Source organism: Schistocerca nitens, chromosome 8 (genome assembly GCF_023898315.1).
Source record: "Schistocerca nitens isolate TAMUIC-IGC-003100 chromosome 8, iqSchNite1.1, whole genome shotgun sequence".
In the NCBI taxonomy this organism is placed as follows: domain Eukaryota; kingdom Metazoa; phylum Arthropoda; class Insecta; order Orthoptera; family Acrididae; genus Schistocerca; species Schistocerca nitens.
The window spans coordinates 35,526,256-35,545,541 of record NC_064621.1 but is presented as its reverse complement, the minus strand read 5'-3'; the positions used below and the strand labels follow the sequence as shown (position 1 = coordinate 35,545,541).

The window sequence follows — 19,286 nt, the reverse complement described above, 5'->3', positions numbered from 1 at the left end:
TGGCAAGTGACAGGTATCTTACACAGGGCGATTCACCTAAAACTTTCACCGCAAATATTTCCGAAATGAAAAGTGCTACTGACGTGCCGTTTTCACAGAATGGATTGGTAGTCAGCGGTTCGTATTGTCAATTAATCGACAGATTGTTATGATACTTGTAAAGTGTATTTCTTGAACAAACATATCCTTTCAAAAGGCAACAATGCCTACTGACATTAACAAACTGAACGTAGGCTACATTAGAAAGTCGGCGTTGTTTGTTGCAGGAGTCTAGTGCGAGTCGCTTACGAGATATCGTATTTTGAAAAGTGCCCACACCGTCACTTGTACAGTATCCGTGGTAGCAAACGTTAAAGAACAACACTCCTCCATACCAAGTTATATGGATTATGAATCGTAACGAGACAAATGACCATCACAGATTTTCAAAATGAACACTGGCAGCGGCAATAAGCGCTTCCATTGTGGTGTGGAACGACTGCTGTACACATGCTATCATTTCAGCGGAGACGTCTGAGCAGGTCGCAGTAAGACGTCGTTGCGTATCATTGGCCGTAGGTGGTATGTCCTCGTTGACAGCGCCTTCCAGCTTTCCCCGGACAAAAACGTCCACAGGCGTCAAATCCGGTGAACGGGCCGACCGAAGTACAGGTCGTCTGCGTCCAGTCTAACGACTTGGAAACAATTCGTGAAGCCGCACTGCGTAGCCGCGTGGTCTGAGGCGTCTTGCCACGGTTCGCGCAGCTTCCTCCGTCGGAGGTTCGAGTCCTCCATCGAGCATGGGCGTCTGTGTTGTCCTTACCATAAGTTAGTTTGAGTAGATTAAGCAGTGTGTAAGCCTAGGGACCGATGACCTCAGCAGTTTGGTCCCACAGGAACTCACTACAAATTTCAAGTTATTAAATTTACAGTTGGTGAAGAAATGCTGCAGTACTGCGTACACTGTGGGCAGGACAGTCATCATGTTGGTACTACAGGTTTCTCTTAGTCTGCAGAGTAACGTCTTCTAGCATCCGTGGAAGATGGTGTGGTCTATTAGGAGGCTGCAATAGTGCGCATTCTGTGTTCCGCCTATGAAATCGGGCCTGTGAGATGGTGGTTCACTATCCCACACTATACGTTTACACTCCATGTAACGAAGCCAGCAGGGATTGCCAACAGATCAATAGTGCATGTTTCAGTGGTTTACGGGGCCGTCCTTTGTATACGTGTCTTAATCACTAAACAAGATACAGGGTACATCTGGAGTATCCACTCTTAATGCCCGTGTACAGAAGTTAACACGTTTCTCGTAGTCGTTTCCATGCAGCTAGAACACATAGGACGCTTGCCTGACTCATGCCACTTCCTCGTGCGACTGCGCAGCTGCTAACTTACGGACCAACTGCAATAGTAGCAAGAACATTAATTTCCTCCTCTCACTTTCAACTAACTGGCTGAAGAAGCTGATAAATAATAGCTGAGATGGTTGAGGTCTATTGGGGTATCTTGCCGCGTATTGTACTAGAACTAACTGCGTTCTTCCTATACTCTACACACACCATGAGCATGTCGGCTTTTTCTGCACTGGTGAATCTCATCGTCGACTCACGACCTGTTATTTGGACTGTCACACCACTGACGAGCAAGTCGCAATGCACACAAGCACACTGTAAGCAAACATAAGAACATCGTACCTACCAACTGCGCAGGTTGAATGGCACAAACAAGTGTGGTCTGGAAACTTTCCACAATAAGATATCTCGTAAACGATTTGTACTAGAATCCTGCAACAAACACCACTGACATTCTAATTTATCCTACTTTTAGTCCGTTAATGTCAGTAGGCATTGTTCCATTAAAAAAGTATGTGTATGCACAAAAAATACACTTTTTAAGTAAAAATTATTATTACAGTCTGTTTATTACCTAACAATACGAGCCACTGACTGCAAATCCACTATGGGAAAACCGCACATCAATAGCACTTTCCATTTCCCCAGTACATGCGGTGCAAGTTGTAGTTTGAAATTTTTGAAAACATAGCGATCTTAAAAGTAGTTAAAATTAAAAATTAAAACAGTCTTGATCGCATTGTTGTTAAATTTCTATTTTTTATTTTTTTATTAGAGTGAGTGGCCGGTTTCGACTCTATGAAAGAGTCATCTTCAGGCTCTGTAATGATACATCGCCAAAGTAGTATAGACCTTATAATAAGCATCAATTAAAGATCCATAAAGAAAATATGCATATCCGCCCAATTGTCAATAATATGAGTTGCCCCTCATAAAAATTGAATAAAAAATTGAATGAGCTTTTAAAATCTTTTTACGTTTATGAAAAACGTTTTAGTGTCAAAAACAGTTACGAACTAGCTCTGACAATCTATGATATAGATATACCGGATGGTGCTAGGTTTGCCTCACTAGATATAAAATATCTATACACTAAAATACCAATAAAAGAAACTATTGATATTATTAAAAATAACTTATTACATCATAAAATTATGGACACAGAAGAAGTAACAGAGTTCATCGATCTACTAGGACACACATAAGCTTTTAACTACTTTTCTTTTAACGGTAAAATCTGTTTTCAAAAAGATGACCTATCAATGGGTAATTACCTAGTCGGTACCATAGCAGATATCTTTGTTACTCACGTTGAACTACAATGCTTTGAACAAAACCCGGAAATTGCTAATAAAATCATCTACTACAAGCGATATATATATGATACACTTTTACTCTTCAATGGGACCATAGATGAAATAGATACCTTGAAAAATTGTTTAAATAGTATACATCCGAAACTGATCTTTATGGTAGAACATGAAATTCATAAAAGTATACACTTTTTAGATCTGACTATTACAAACAAAGAGAATAAACATCAATTTGCAAATTTACTGAAAACCGATAACAGATGTCTTTATTAACACCACCTCGTGCTATCCATCGAGACAGAAAAAAGCATTCCTCCAGTCAATGATCAATAGACTAAATAAATTACCACTCACCACAGAGGAACTACAGAAAGAGAGAATAATATTGAAGCAGATTGCTAGTGTAAATGATTTCAATCCCAATGACATTGACTTCATGTTTAATAAGATACAGGATGCACATAGTGCACCTGAATCCAGTCATCGAAAATACTCCAAAATGAGTTACATGGGGTATATCTCCGATAAAATAAATAAATTATTTAGAAATACCGAGCTCACAATAGGGTATTCGTTACCAATAACCAGCTTCAAAATAGACTCAGAAACAATATTAATCGAAAAACAACACCTAATATCAAAATTCAGGAGTATATAAATTACAATGTGATGACTGTGAAAAACAATACATCGGACAAACTGGCCGTAACTTTGCTATTCGGTTTAAAGAACATGTGGCTGGTACCAGTCGTTATAAATCCTTGTTTGGCAAACATTTCAATGACTGCATTCCGAAGGATTAATTCATACGAAATCCGTTACTTAACGCATAAGAGGAAATTGGAAGCTATGCACATCCTAAAAGTGAACCCCTATCTCTACTCAATGAACAACTAGACTTTAGGGAAAAACATTTTTATGGCCTTTTTGAAGACCTATTATAAAGAACTGCTCTTTCGGTTTCGTATTATTACGTTCAGTGTAGCCATGTATGGAAGTGAAACGTGGACGATAAATAGCTTAGACAAGAAGAGAATAGAAGCTTTCAAAATGTGGTGCTACAGAAGAATGCTGAAGATTAGATGGGTAGATCACATAACTAATGAGGAGGTATTGAATAGAATTGGGGAGAAGAGGAGCTTGTGGGACAACTTGACTAGAAGAAGGGATCGGTTGGTAGGACATGTTCTGAGACATCGAGGGATCACCAATTTAGTAGTGGAGGGCAGCGTGGAGGGTAAAAATCGTAGAGGGAGACCAAGAGATGAATACACTAAGCAGATTCAGAAGGATGTAGGCTGCAGTAGGTACTGGGAGATAATGAAGCTTGCACAGGATAGAGTAGCGTGGAGAGCTGCATCAAACCAGTCTCAGGACTGAAGACCACAACAACAACAACAACGTTCATATAAATTTTTATATTAAGCTGATGCTTGCTTTATCATTAGCATTTTACAATCACGTTTTTTTAACTATCTGTATCTCATTTTTATAATGGTTCTTATTTTAAAAACCACAACACAACAGCATATAAACTGTCACTTCACACTTTTCTTTTTTTTTTTTTTTTTGTTATCCATATTTTTCCATCAAAGGATGCTAGTCGTTACTTATTTTTGATGTCCACCTTATACTTTGCCATAACGGTATCAGGCACCTGATTCCCGCCAATCATCATATACTTTCATTAGCATCCAGTTGCCAATATTATAACCTATAATACGCTCCTGGAAATGGAAAAAAGAACACATTGACACCGGTGTGTCAGACCCACCATACTTGCTCCGGACACTGCGAGAGGGCTGTACAAGCAATGATCACACGCACGGCACAGCGGACACACCAGGAACCGCGGTGTTGGCCGTCGAATGGCGCTAGCTGCGCAGCATTTGTGCACCGCCGCCGTCAGTGTCAGCCAGTTTGGCGTGGCATACGGAGCTCCATCGCAGTCTTTAACACTGGTAGCATGCCGCGACAGCGTGGACGTGAACCGTATGTGCAGTTGACGGACTTTGAGCGAGGGCGTATAGTGGGCATGCGGGAGGCCGGGTGGACGTACCGCCGAATTGCTCAACACGTGGGGCGTGAGGTCTCCACAGTACATCGATGTTGTCGCCAGTGGTCGGCGGAAGGTGCACGTGCCCGTCGACCTGGGACCGGACCGCAGCGACGCACGGATGCACGCCAAGACCGTAGGATCCTACGCAGTGCCGTAGGGGACCGCACCGCCACTTCCCAGCAAATTAGGGACACTGTTGCTCCTGGGGTATCGGCGAGGACCATTCGCAACCGTCTCCATGAAGCTGGGCTACGGTCCCGCACACCGTTAGGCCGTCTTCCGCTCACGCCCCAACATCGTGCAGCCCGCCTCCAATGGTGTCGCGACAGGCGTGAATGGAGGGACGAATGGAGACGTGTCGTCTTCAGCGATGAGAGTCGCTTCTGCCTTGGTGCCAATGATGGTCGTATGCGTGTTTGGCGCCGTGCAGGTGAGCGCCACAATCAGGACTGCATACGACCGAGGCACACAGGGCCAACACCCGGCATCATGGTGTGGGGAGCGATCTCCTACACTGGCCGTACACCACTGGTGATCGTCGAGGGGACACTGAATAGTGCACGGTACATCCAAACCGTCATCGAACCCATCGTTCTACCATTCCTAGACCGGCAAGGGAACTTGCTGTTCCAACAGGACAATGCACGTCCGCATGTATCCCGTGCCACCCAACGTGCTCTAGAAGGTGTAAGTCAACTACCCTGGCCAGCAAGATCTCCGGATCTGTCCCCCATTGAGCATGTTTGGGACTGGATGAAGCGTCGTCTCACGCGGTCTGCACGTCCAGCACGAACGCTGGTCCAACTGAGGCGCCAGGTGGAAATGGCATGGCAAGCCGTTCCACAGGACTACATCCAGCATCTCTACGATCGTCTCCATGGGAGAATAGCAGCCTGCATTGCTGCGAAAGGTGGATATACACTGTACTAGTGCCGACATTGTGCATGCTCTGTTGCCTGTGTCTATGTGCCTGTGGTTCTGTCAGTGTGATCATGTGATGTATCTGACCCCAGGAATGTGTCAATAAAGTTTCCCCTTTCTGGGACAATGAATTCACGGTGTTCTTATTTCAATTTCCTGGAGTGTATGTCCAGCCTGACAAAGACAATTTCTTGTGAACAGATTTTAGAAAAAAACGTAATTATAAGCTCATTATAAACCTAAAATTTTATCCTTTTATGACGTATAATTTCGTCATAATGACGTATACAATGCCATATTGACAAAGCGTCAAATTCCGCCAATTATAACCTTGTTACAGCACCATAGATTATCGCAGTGAGAATAAGACGCTATTTTCATAGCAACCGCCGACATATCTATGCAAATATTGTTTTCGTGGTCGAAATGTCAACCCTTGAGATATCTTTCGCAGTACACAATAATCTGTGATCATCTGATGCCTGCCTCACCGGGCTAGGACGCCTTTTCCATGGCAACTATCGATGCACTTAAGTAACATCGTTCGGCTGTTATTACAGAAATGTTGGTGTGGTTCCGCCATAGTTCATTTATTTTCTATGGCGCTGACATCGGAAGGGAACAAAATTAACCGTATTTCTACGGCATCACATAATCGTAACATACGACGTATCTCCCCCTAGTACAATCTTTGACAGTACCACTAACGTCCACAGCGGAACAGGACACCATTTCCATGGTAACCCTCGATTATCCACGTAAACACTGGGGCAACGACAATCTTTGGTGCAGATTTGTAGTTCTGAGCATAGAAGGCAGCATACTCTAAGCCTTCTTTCATATGAACCATTTTAATAGTATAATTTATATTCATTGACGAATAATGATCAATAATTGACATTACGATGTATTCCAACTGTAACTGTTCCTTCGTAATTATGTAATAAGTTATCTAATCATGAACGTGTTTTCTGATTGGCTACTTATGATGTCCTACTCAGAACGGTGGGTGTGACCAGCCATATTAATACCTGGTCCCTCTATGCACGCCGGCCGGTGTGTCCGAGCAGTTCTAGGCGCTTCAGTCTGGAACCGCGCGACCGCTACGGTCGCAGGTTCGAATCCTGCCTCAGGCATGGATGTTTGTGATGTACTTAGGTTCGTTAGGTTTAAGTAGTTCTAAGTTCTAGGGGACTGATGACCTCCGATGTTAAGTCTCATAGTGCTCAGAGCCATTCGACCCATTTTGAGCCCTCTATGCAGTCAGCAGTTACACGAGCGTCGAGGGTCGATGTAACTCATCTAGTAGTGTCCATCCACCGCTCTGGGTATAATTTATTACTATTTATCTTATATATATATATATATATATATATATATATATATATATATATATATATATATATATATATAATATGCTTATTATAACATCTATACTACTCTGGCAATATATCTTTACAGAGTTTGAAGATGACTCTTTCATAGAGTCGAAACCAGTCACTCACTCCAATAAAATAAAATATTTTAACAAGATTGCGATCAAGACTGGTTTAAATTTTAATTTTAACTTCTCACCTAAGTTGCAATTTCAAAATGTCTGGGAGTAAGGTCACACTATCGCCCTTTCTCCTTGATTTTTTTTTTCATCCGAAAAATACCCAAGTGGACATTCTGCTTTACTGCATAGTGCATTAATGTCGCGTTAGAAAGAAATAAATCGACTGAGAAAAGCAGTTTTAATAACCAAAAAGTAAACAGAGAGGGAAGAAACTTGTTTACAGAACAAATAACAGGTATTTGATAAAAAAATTAATTACATAAGTAATTATCATTTTAAAATGCCGTGAAGATATCGCAGCAGCTAAACTATACTACAGTAAAACTGAAGCATTGGAAGAAAGATTGGAATGATTTTCTCAATTTAAAACGAAAAACTTCGTACTTGAAATGAAAATACTAATCCGTTTATTGTAATGGCAATTCTGTATTTTTTTTAAACTCTTATTTCACAAGAACATAAACCTCACAGAAAAAAACAGAAACCTCACTATCTTTACAGAGGTCTTACAAGGCAATGCTTTTACGATTATGTAAATTGAAAAGAATTAAACTGAAATGACCTGAGCTGAGGTGGGGTGGTGAAATGTTCTGATGCAAGTATCGCTAACATTACTAGTATGTATCAGCAAAAACCATTACTTTAAAACGTACCCATGCTGCAAATCCATTCTTTCTCTTCCATAAACGCTACGTCTGTAAGTCCTTCCGTCAGATTAATGATTCCTAATAACTTTCTTCATCAAAATCTTCTTCCAGTATGCACTATGCTGAAACTTCAGCTAACTTACTCCATGTCCAACACTCGACTACTAATGATTCCTAATAACTTTCTTCATCAAAATCTTCTTCCAGTATGCACTATGCTGAAAGTTCAGCTAACTTACTCCATGTCCAACACTCGACTACACTCCGCTTTACAACTAATCCAAAGATACACAGTTTCAGAGATACTACTGTCACTGCCGTAAGTCGACTATTCCACAGATGTCACACGCGACTGCTTCGCTCTCGTAACATGAAATTTCCACTCATTCTGGCACTATCTGTAAATAAATGTCCAATCCACCTATATCTGTCCACCTTTCTTAATCCCCACCCCATTTGATAAAATTTTCGTGCGTTTTTATGTTGTCTTACAATGGGAGATGAAGAAGCTTGCACAGGATAGAGTAGCATGGAGAGCTGCATCAAACCAGTCTCAGGACTGAAGACCACAACAACAACAACAACAATGTGAAAACTATGAAAATTTCACAAGATGCATAAATATACAAAAGTATAGGTACTATTATTCCAAGAATATGTCTTAACAGAAAACAGAGCTCCTAACCTATCCCTTTACCTCAAATATCGGTGAAATATGTCCTCATACTACTCATCATAAACTTCATCACACATCATCAACAAAATATAGCAACAATGGCTTCAACGCACAAATACCCTCATATCTCATAAAACTTCACCAATTTCCCAATACAACGCTTATTCTCTGCTTAGTCTGCACGAATTGGCAGATACGAAAAACTACATCGTTAGCTGCTTACTAAGAAAATCACTTACAGTACTACTTTCATTCTTCACTCAGAATCAAGAAACTTGAGCAATTTTACCACTGTTTACTTACATACTTCATGAAATTGTATACAAACTTTCTCTATAGTTGATTATCATGTACCAACTTAGTGGAAAAAAAATTGATTGTATCCCTAATGAGCTACATAACATTCCACACATCTGCCAACATAGTATTTACTCAAATCGACTTATGTGTGGTATGCGGTGCATTTCTGTGTACATAGTGACTCAAATTCGATTGCACACTCGTGCGCTGTTCTTTTAACTCTGTAGGGTCCGATGTAGAGACAGAAGAATTTCTAACTAAGAGACTTAATTTTACTTGATACTGGTTGAGATTTGACTCAAACTTTTTGTCCTACGTGGAATTTCGAGTCTTGTGCCTCTAACATCATCTATATTTCAGCCTTCACCTTTTGAACCAGTATTACAGAAGGTCTCACACAGAATTTGTTATGCTCACTAACCTGAAACTGGTGTTGAAATCCCTTAGGTGATCGGTCTATGTGTAAACACTATCACATGTTCTTGTAAAATTATGCTAAAGTCTTTCCTATCATGTTTATCACAGTTCTCTGGTTCATCTTTTGATGAATTAGTGTACTTAAATAATTACCTGATCTTAACTGTCGATTTATGTATAATGATAAGCTGTTTACTGTCAACAGAATCGGGTGAGTATATCATTATACAGGAAACATACGCGGCTGATCTCTTCTCCCTGTGAACGCCACTAATCTTCAAATTTTATAACAACATGTTGATCCAAAATTGTTAGATTAATTTCTGCATCATTATCGTTCACTACTTCTTTGTACTGATTAAAGAAATTGACACCTAAAATTATTTGAGTAGAGAGCAACGGCACAATGAGAAATTTCGTAGCAAAACTATGTCCCTGACAAGTAAATTATAGAAAGGTCTCATGTTTAACTACAACAGTTGATTCAGTGATGGCACCTTGTATTTCAATTTTCGTAAGAGGCAACGTCGGGCAAAGTATAGTTTTTGTGCATTATTATATGCTGACTTGCTGATAACTGATATTCCGCTACCTGAGTCCAAAAGTGCGGTAAAACTATTGTTAGCAACGCAAATGTTGATTACAGGTTGTACAATTAGTTTTAGTCCTTGTGCGGCTTCACTGAGTGTGGCTTCAGTTGGCAGACACTGCAGTCATGTATGTGTGAGTAGCGTTTGCGAGTGTGTGGGTGTGTTTGTCGTTTGTTTTTGACAAAGGTTTTGTTGGCCGAAAGCTTATTGTCTGACAATCTTTTTGTTGTGCCTATCTGCGACTCAGCATCTCTGCTGTACGATGAGTAGCAACTTTCCTTTCCATAATATTGTTTACAAATATGTTATAGTTGTCACGGTTGAACTCACTGTTTCAAGGAAATTACGAATAAGAAATTTTGCAGTAGAGCATCGCTCTTGTAGTAAAACTTGAAGACGTGATGTTTCCCACAAGTGAGCCATCTTTATGCACTGGTACGCTGTACGAAATAACGGTTGCTAGCCGCCTTCCAATGTAAACATTCCTGAACTTCACATATTGTGGAAATCCGACTCAAACCAACATTAAAATTAAACACAGTCTGCCTGAAAAAAAATTACTATCCAATAAATCAAATTAAAAACTGTTACAAAAGTAACGAAAATATGATTTTTATGTCGTTACTACAACTTAAAAACAGTTCAGATTAAAGATAGTAATAGATCGCAACTAGATTTTGGACGATAACGAGGGAGGGGGGAGGGGGGAAGGGGGATAAAGGACGTAGTAGGCTCGGATGAATTAAAGCAATCCCCCGAATATATCTTTTAGAAACGAAGGAACTATACCCCTTCTACTCTTCACAAATCGTTACCCATCGTTCCGCATCTGAAATGGTTTTCATAATTGAATGTCGCCTGGGTGACCAAATTGGGCGATATTTTTCTATCTAATGAGACAAATTTGAGCAAACTGTTAATGAAATACAACCATCGCCGTTTGAGCTACATTTTTGTTTATCAGCTCGATTTTTGGGCGACACGGGCAAATCCAAGTGTACCGGTATTTTTAAACAGTGATGCTAATTTAATGTCATTTGTTATGATGTTCATACCTCCGCTGCCTTGTGAAATACTGAAATATTGCAACCCCTAAGTTCTGTCAGTTTCCAAATAACTGCTCTAGATTGGTAATTAGACAGTAAATATTTTTGATTTACCATAACACTAGTGGACGATCCCAAATGATTTTCTTCTTCTTTCTTATAACAAACTTATCCATAATTTGAAACCATCACAACAACACCCAGCACGAAAGCAGTGAGGGAGGACTTACATTAAATTCAACTGCAAGTAAGAACTGAACTGATCAGCAAAACAACAACCGAGTTCAAGTAAGGCCAACAATGTACAGTAGTTGGTCTTTGCTTAAATACGGGTGGGTGACAGCTGATACTGCTAGCGATAGCTTGAATCTATCAATGGCCTTGGTAACTCGACAGCGCGTATCCCTTTTTCGTCGTATGACTGAAAATCAAAATATCTTTTAATTTCACTATTTGGCAGCTAGGTCATGTGTAATTTCATTTAGATGATGGGGGTGTCCGGTCCTTACAAGCCAGCCCGTTGGCTCTGTCCTTGACCCATCTCGCAGATATTATTCTCTTCCTCAAATCATTTGCCAGAATGCGGAGTACTGATGGGGTAATTCCTGTGGCTTCAGAGAGTATCTCACAAGTAGCACTTACATCTTCTTCAAGAGCATGGGCCACAAGTTTCACACTTCGTTCATCTGTTGACGTTTTTGCGATCACCACGAAAACGATTAACCCAACGTGAAATTGTACTACGGTCCACTGTGAACTCACCACGAACTTCACCTAACGCACTGTGAATTTCTTTCGGGTTTTTGCCGCGTTAAGTTTCGAGCTTGATGTACGACGTCTGGTCGTCAACAGTCACAGTACCCGAAGCCCATGCAAGGTCCATTTACAACTCTTGTCAATTTTACGTTATGGTACACAGCGAGAAAACAGAGACACGTGCTTCTTCCTCAAGCTCCCAACTACATCTAACGTAATTTTCATTGTTGTTGCATCTAACAATCCACAGTAACATCGACCGTAGCATTATTTATCAAATTCCCCTCACAGTTGATGGCGACCTTCGCTGAAGCACTCCTCAATATGGAAATTTGTCATTAAGTAATCGGTCATTCAATACAATTATGGTAGCAAAACCTAACTTCTTTCGTACGTTTGTAATAATTACGTGAAGTGAGAACCTACTTTGATCAGAAGCTCTTCGAAGCGCACTGAACGTGACTCTTCTTGGAGTGACTATGCGTAACTGAGGAGATGTAGAGTGATACCGGTACGCTGTTGCCGTAGGATTGCGGCAATGTACGGACTCACAAACTGAAGTTGCCGGCTTTCCCTTGCTTGCCATCATGCTCACCCCTTCCCCTACATATTCCCTTGAGTACTAACAAATATGAACTTTATCTAATGATGTAAGGTAACAATGATAAACGTTGGAGAGGCAACACTTGTCAATTAATATATTATTACTAGAGGAAAAGATATAACATAATTAAAAATATATGTCCGTTTCTATGATGAAGAAGACTTGGGCGCCTACCACATGCATCCATATCACTAATGTAGACCGAAAATTAATTTCTAAATAAAAGAGAAACTAGTAATTATAAAAATGAGGTCTAGGATTTTGTGGTGCACTAACTCTCACGAATTGCGCAGTCTAAACACAGTCTTGTTCCAGGCACTGTTGGGATCACGCTGAACAGTCAGGGTTACGAGGCAGCCACAAACTCTACAGCGGATGAGGAGGCAGTTGAGAGGAGTCTCCAGTTTCAGGTAATTTCCATGAATAAATTGATCAACGCAGGTACAGAGATGTAACTGCAACACATCGTGTTAGCAAGAGTGCAGCTCACGTTAAAAGACGCAAAAATATTCTGTGGATCTGCTGTTGCTCCACCAACGAATTTAATTCAATGAAGCACTGTCCTGGGGTGGATATCATTCAAGGCTCGTAAATAACTTGTGAAAACAGTACGTACAATACTATAACGAATATTATAAGTGGTTAAAACTACACTGGAGAGCCAAAGAAACTGGTACACCTGCCTAATATGGGATAGGGCCCCCGTGAACAGGCCGAAGTGCCGCAACACGACGTGACACAGACTCGACTAGTGTCTGAAGCAGTGCTGGAGGGAATTGACACCATGAATCCTACAGGGTTGTCCATAAATCCGTAAGAGTACGAGGGAGTTGTAATTTCCCCCCTACTTCCTAATTCCAGCTGTTGTCCACGATAAGCAAATTCTTTTATAAAAAATTTGAGACGAGTGAAGATTACAGCAAACTTCCTAGTTCACTTAGATTTTCGTGTACAGTTGGCTTCCGTTCTTCTTCTCTAGGGGTCTGATTCTTGATCTAAATAAATTTGAAGTTTGTTATTGCTGAATCTTTATGGTCACGATAATTTATTTTGTCGCATTTTAGTATATCATACAGTCCCTTGAATTTTCACATTAACAACCGAAATTACATTGTTCGTTCGAAATACAAAATTACGTCCAATCACATGAAAGGCATGCTTACTACTTACCTCACTAAGCCGAAATACAATATTCCAAAGGATTTACAAGTTTTCTTGACAAATTAATTTCTATTAGTTTCGATTATTATGCCATAACAGAATCCAGAAACAAGCATAGTAAACAGTACTAGATTGTGACATTAATAATAGAAATTCTGAGTGTGCCAAATAATTCGTGATTTCAAATGTTTCTAAAAAAATAATTTTAACTATATATTCAAAGCTACTGCTTATCGATTGTAACATCGAAAATAAAGTAATTCCTTTTCATAAATTTTAGTTTGAAATATAACATATTGTGTATAAAATTGTATGAAAGTTTTTAGAAAAGCAGCTGAGATAATACTGATCTGTCCAAAATTCGAAAAATAATACTGGTATCGACAACTACAGTTAAGAAAAAGTAATGTTAGAGGAGGATGTCCCGTTACAGGATGCATATCTCTTCTGAACAGTGTGTTGCAAGGCATCCCAGATACGCTCAATAATATTCATGTGTGGGGAGTTCGGTGTCCAGCGGAAGTGTTTAAACTCGGGAGAGTGTTCCTTGAGCCACTCTGTAGCAATTCTGGACGTGTGGGGTATCAAATTGTTCTACTGGAATTGCCCACGTCCGTCGGAATGCACAAGAGACATGTATGTAAGCAGGTGATCAAACATGATGCTTACGTACGTGTCACCTGTCAGAGTCGTATGTAGACGTATGAGGGGTGCGATATCGCTCCAACTGCATACGCCCCACACCATTACACAGCCTCCACCAGCTTCAACAGTCCCTTGCTGACATGCAGGGTCCATGGATTCATGAGATTGTCTCCATGCCCGTACACGTCCATCCGCTCGATACAATTTGAAACGGGATTCGTCCGACCAGGTAATATGTTTCCAGTCATCAACAATCTAATGTCGGTGTTAATGGGCTCAGGCGGGGCGTAGAGCTTTGTGCCGTGCAATCATCAAGGGTACACGAGTGGGCCTTCGGCTCCGAAAGCCCATATCGATGATGTTTTGTTGAATGGTTCGAACACTGATATTTGCCCTAATGGTTCACACACTAACACTTGCTAAAGGCCCAGCACTGAAATCTGCAGCAATTTGCGGGAAGGTTGCACTTCTGTCACGTTGGACGGTTCCCTTCAGTCATCGTTGGTCCCGTTCTTGCAGGATCTTTTTCCGGCTGCAGCGATGTCGGAGATTTGATCTTTTACCGGATTCCTCATATTCACGGTACTCTCGCGAAATGCTCGTACGGGAAAATCCCCACTTCATCGCTACCTAGGAGATGCTGTGTCCCGTCGCTCGTGCGCCGACTATAACACCACGTTCAAACTCACTTATAGCTTGATAACCTGTCGTTGTAGCAGCAGTAACCGATCTAATGACTGCGCCAGACACTTATTGCCAGTTTAGATACTCTGTATTTGTATGCGCATGGCTACACCAGTTTCTTTGGAGCTTCAGTGTAGATCAGACATAAGCACATTTCATCTTTTTTCATCAATTGCGTGACAGAATTTGCAAGAAGGCTAAGTTATGTTACAGAAAATGAATTACTTCGGTGTTATTACGAATTAATTTTTAATGACATGTATAGAGGACTCAATACAACACATGAGAAAAAATTATTGCTATCGTGTTCGCCCTTGTATATGCTTTTAAAGGCCTTCAGTAACTAACAGAACATTTGCTTTAATGGTCCTCTAACGCTTATAATATTGCCTTCAATTGTAATTCAAATGAGACCAGGGGATTAGATAAATAATTAACTGTTGTTACTTGCTTTACTACTCCTACATCTGAAGGGAGTAATCAACTCGAGTAACTAGTTATGAAGGTACCTAATGTTCAGGTTCAGCGAAATTAAATTATTTCGTGACAGGAAAGATTCTTATTAGTTGAACTGAGTTAAAATTGAAAATACAGATTCCCTTCAGTGTCTGCTCTGGATTAGACTCTTTCCTGTATTTCGTTGAAAATTCAATAGTCCGTGCCGAGAATTAGCGATCTCGTTGTGTAAAAGCAGCTGAAGATCTACGCCGGTCTTCTGTAAGTTGCTAGCAATATTTATGGCTTTGTGTAGAAGTTTCGAGAACTGATCCAGTTATCATTTGTTTCGACGATGCGTAGTAGTACAGCAGATTACTTAGAGACCGTAATGCAGACTCGTCAGCAAAAATCACGAACAAAATGTCCGACGGTCCTACAGAAGCCTTTCACAGAAGTTCACTCTTGGAAATGCACCGTTTATGAAATGAAACTTACTTAAATTCCTTTTCAACACTGTATTATATCGTTGAGGAAAATTAGAGTCTCTTCTCTTCAGTAACTTTAACATATAGCAAAGTAAAATAAAAATGCCTTTAATGGCAGACAACAATGAGTTACAATTCTGTTCAAGATTTGTACAAATCTGTTCTCGATCGCAAATTGTAACACAGTGTATCACCTGTCTCTGCTTTTTGCTTTAGATTTAGCTCTGACTTAGAACACGGCTGAGATACGTACTGATATTGTCTTAGTGATATTTTTGTGGAAAAATACAAATATCTGGTTCAATAACGTATCTGTGTCTTGACTCAACGAAGTTTTGGCCAAATGGAGATCTCGGCTTCCTGTTACTTGATTTCACTGCTTCTCGCCGGCAAGGAATCTCTTGGCTCACTGAGAAGAATCTCAAGAGGCGGTAGCTACTCGTAGTCTAGCCTAGGGGAATTTGTTTTTTTAAAGACACCACATGAGCAGTACAACTTGCACAGGCTGTCGAGACATGACAGCCTCTCTAGCATACCAGTAAAAACAGAAAATATTCATGCCGGCTACCGGATCGTGGCTATTGTGGACGACTCTTACTAGGAAGGAGGGCATGGAGCCTGTAGATGCAGCTAGCGCCTTATGGAGACATGGGTTGATACAAAGGAGGTCCCAGTGGCTGTCCTATCAATTAGGTCTATACTCAGCTCAATGTCCCTCCAGAAAATCTTTAAAATGATTTTAAACTATTTCAGAACTATAGAACTGATGAAATAACATTTTCCCAGAGACACGTGAGTCTCAACTTTATCTTTGATAAGGACAGAAGTTGAAGTAATGAATTGAAACCTGTGCCTTAGCCTGGACTTGAACCCAGGCCTCCTGCTTACTAGGCAAATGTGCGAATCACTGCTTCACTGCAGCACTGTGGCTGCCTCATCTGCACACAGCACTCTAGTCCATTGTCTTCCCTAACAGAAACTTCAGTTCACACTTTCAGCCCACTTTCCCCTTCTCAGATTGTCATTATTGCCAAGGCTCTAAGAAATTGGGACTGTGTTAGGGTGAGCACTGAACTTAGGTAGTCCACGCAGCTGTAACAGCCACAGTACCATGGTGCTGTAATTGTTAGCACATGTGTCTAGGAAGATGGCGACCTGGGTTCGAGTCAAGTCCAGGCCATGGCAAAAAATTTAATTCGTTGCTGCAGCTTCTATCCTTACTTCAAAACTATTTCTTAGTAATGAAATCTAGGAAGTACTTCGTTTCCCTTGGAGCAAAAAAAGCATGTTACACAGTCGTTGCGGAAATGATGGTAATTGCGTACATCATTCTGTTTCGAACTCGATTGGATCTACGGGATTAAAAAGAATGGGAAGTGGAGACTAACATCATGTCAAAGTAAACTTTAGCTCCATTTATTGAGGAAACAGATGTACCTGTTCAATGAGGTGTCAAAGAGTTTCAGGCGTTCGTCTCAATAATACCGAAAACGTGCCTTTAACAAAGGCACAGATACTACTTCCCCTCATTCGTAGGGCCTGTACCGTTGAGCTGCTGCTCATTATCCAAGGGATGCAACTGTAGGCAACAGTTGGAGAATAACCTCTTATTTTATGCACTAAAGAAATGCCTAAACACTGTATGTGTCTTAGTTACGTAATCTGTGGTCTTTGTTAAGTTACTGTTGAAACATTTAGTGGTCAAATATAATATAGCAGTTTCAGGTAGCAGGTAAGTAAGGCAGTAAGGTAGTGAACGCGATTTTTTTTTTTTTTTGTGATCAATACTTCAAACTGTACTCCAACACATCGTCGGAAATGGTCTGTGTTGTAAGAAAGACGGCTTGGAAGAAGTTACTTGGGTTTGTTAATAAGGGGTTGGACCCCCATTTTTCCCTAATACAGTTGCGATTCTTCTTGGGATACAAGCATATAATGACTGTATAATCTTCAGCGGAATGTTATGCTACTCTTCGATCAGGATCTCTTCTAACTCCTGTAGTGAAGAGGGAGGTGGAAATCTGCTCCGGAGTCTGCGCTCCAATACCGCCCACAAGGGTTCGATAATATTGAAATCCGGGGACTGTGCTGGCCAGGGAAGACACTGCAGATCAGTTGCATGCTCTTCATACCACAGTTGTACTGTCCGGGTGTGTGAATGGGTGCATTATCGTCCTGAAATATGGCATCATTGTTTGGGAACAACACTTGAATCATGGGGTGCACCTTTTTTTTGGTCATCAGTCTACTGACTGGTTTGATGCGGCACGCCACGAATTCCTTTCCTGTGCTAACCTCTTCATCTCAGAGTAGCACTTGCAACCTACGTCCTCAATTATTTGCTTGACGTATTCCAATCTCTGCCTTCCTCTACAGTTTTTGCCCTCTACAGCTCCCTCTAGTACCCTGGAAGTCATTCCCTCATGTCTTAGCAGATGTCCTATCATCCTGTCCCTTCTCCTTATCAGTGTTTTCCACATATTCCTTTCCTCTCCGATTCTGCGTAGAACCTCCTCATTACTTACCTTATCAGTCCACCTAATTTTCAACATTCGTCTATAGCACCACATATCAAATGCTTCGATTCTCTTCTGTTCCGGTTTTCCCACAGTCCATGTTTCACTACCATACAATGCTGTACTCCAGACGTACATCCTCAGAAATTTCTTCCTCAAATTAAGGCTGGTATTTGATATCAGTAGACTTCTCTTGGCCAGAAATGCCTTTTTTGCCATAACGAGTCTGTTTTTGATGTCCTCCTTGCTCCGTCGGTCATTGGTTATTTTACTGCCTAGGTAGCAGAATTCCTTAACTTCATTGACTTCGTGACCATCAATCCTGATGTTAAGTTTCTCGCTGTTCTCATTTCTACTACTTCTCATTACCTTCGTCTTTCTCCGATTTACTCTCAAACCATACTGCTCCCGACACCATGTTTTACGCTTCTTTGCGTTGGTTGTCGTCATTAATGGTTTCCGTATAAGAACTCGTCCACGAATATTCGATGTATGAAGTTCTCGGCGGACAGTGTCGATAGATACGGGGTCTCGAAGATGACTATTGAGCTCTGCAGCCACTGTTGCTGCCGTAGTTTTGTGTTGTTTTGACACAAGTCATGTTAGCGTATGGCGATTTCTGTCATTTAGTTTTGATTTGCGCCCACTATTACGTTTACACGATGATGTCTTTCCATGTTCTGTGTAGGCTGTCATGGGTGTTGAAACAGTTGCTCTTGACACATTCTATAAATTGGCTGTCTTGGTTGCTGACGCTCCAGCTAATCGGGGCCCCACAATGTGCCCTCTCTGGAACGCTGTTCGGTCTTTCATTGCACGCCGACCTCGGCCTGTGAATGCAAGTATGAAGTATGCGATACTCGTCCATCGCAACACGTGCCTTACCTGCGTTGTTGACCGTCAAACACAGTCATCCCATTACTACCACTGTTCACATTATTTTGCCTATCGCCTGTAAGTGCATTATGGATATCATACTTAAATGCTCGAATAATGCCTTGGAGAAGTCATATAAACTGTATCGTTGGAAGAAGTTTACTTCTTCCTCAAAACGGGGCATAGTTTAAAAGTTGTAAAGGGCTCTTAACTATTTCGCACCTCAAGCCCATATCTAATCAGGGAAATGAGCTAATACG

At 40.9% G+C, this 19,286-nt stretch overlaps 1 protein-coding gene across 2 annotated transcripts in view; it reads left to right on the top strand.

The window, feature by feature from the left end:
* LOC126199264 (myrosinase 1-like) overlaps positions 1 to 19,286 on the top strand; it is a 152,431-nt gene that overhangs the window by 75,926 nt on the left and 57,219 nt on the right. For both annotated transcript variants that reach the window (XM_049936068.1, XM_049936067.1), the window contains one exon: positions 12,537 to 12,631. In XM_049936068.1, the coding sequence (XP_049792025.1) occupies positions 12,537 to 12,631 (95 nt within the window). The remainder of the gene's footprint in view (positions 1 to 12,536; positions 12,632 to 19,286) is intronic.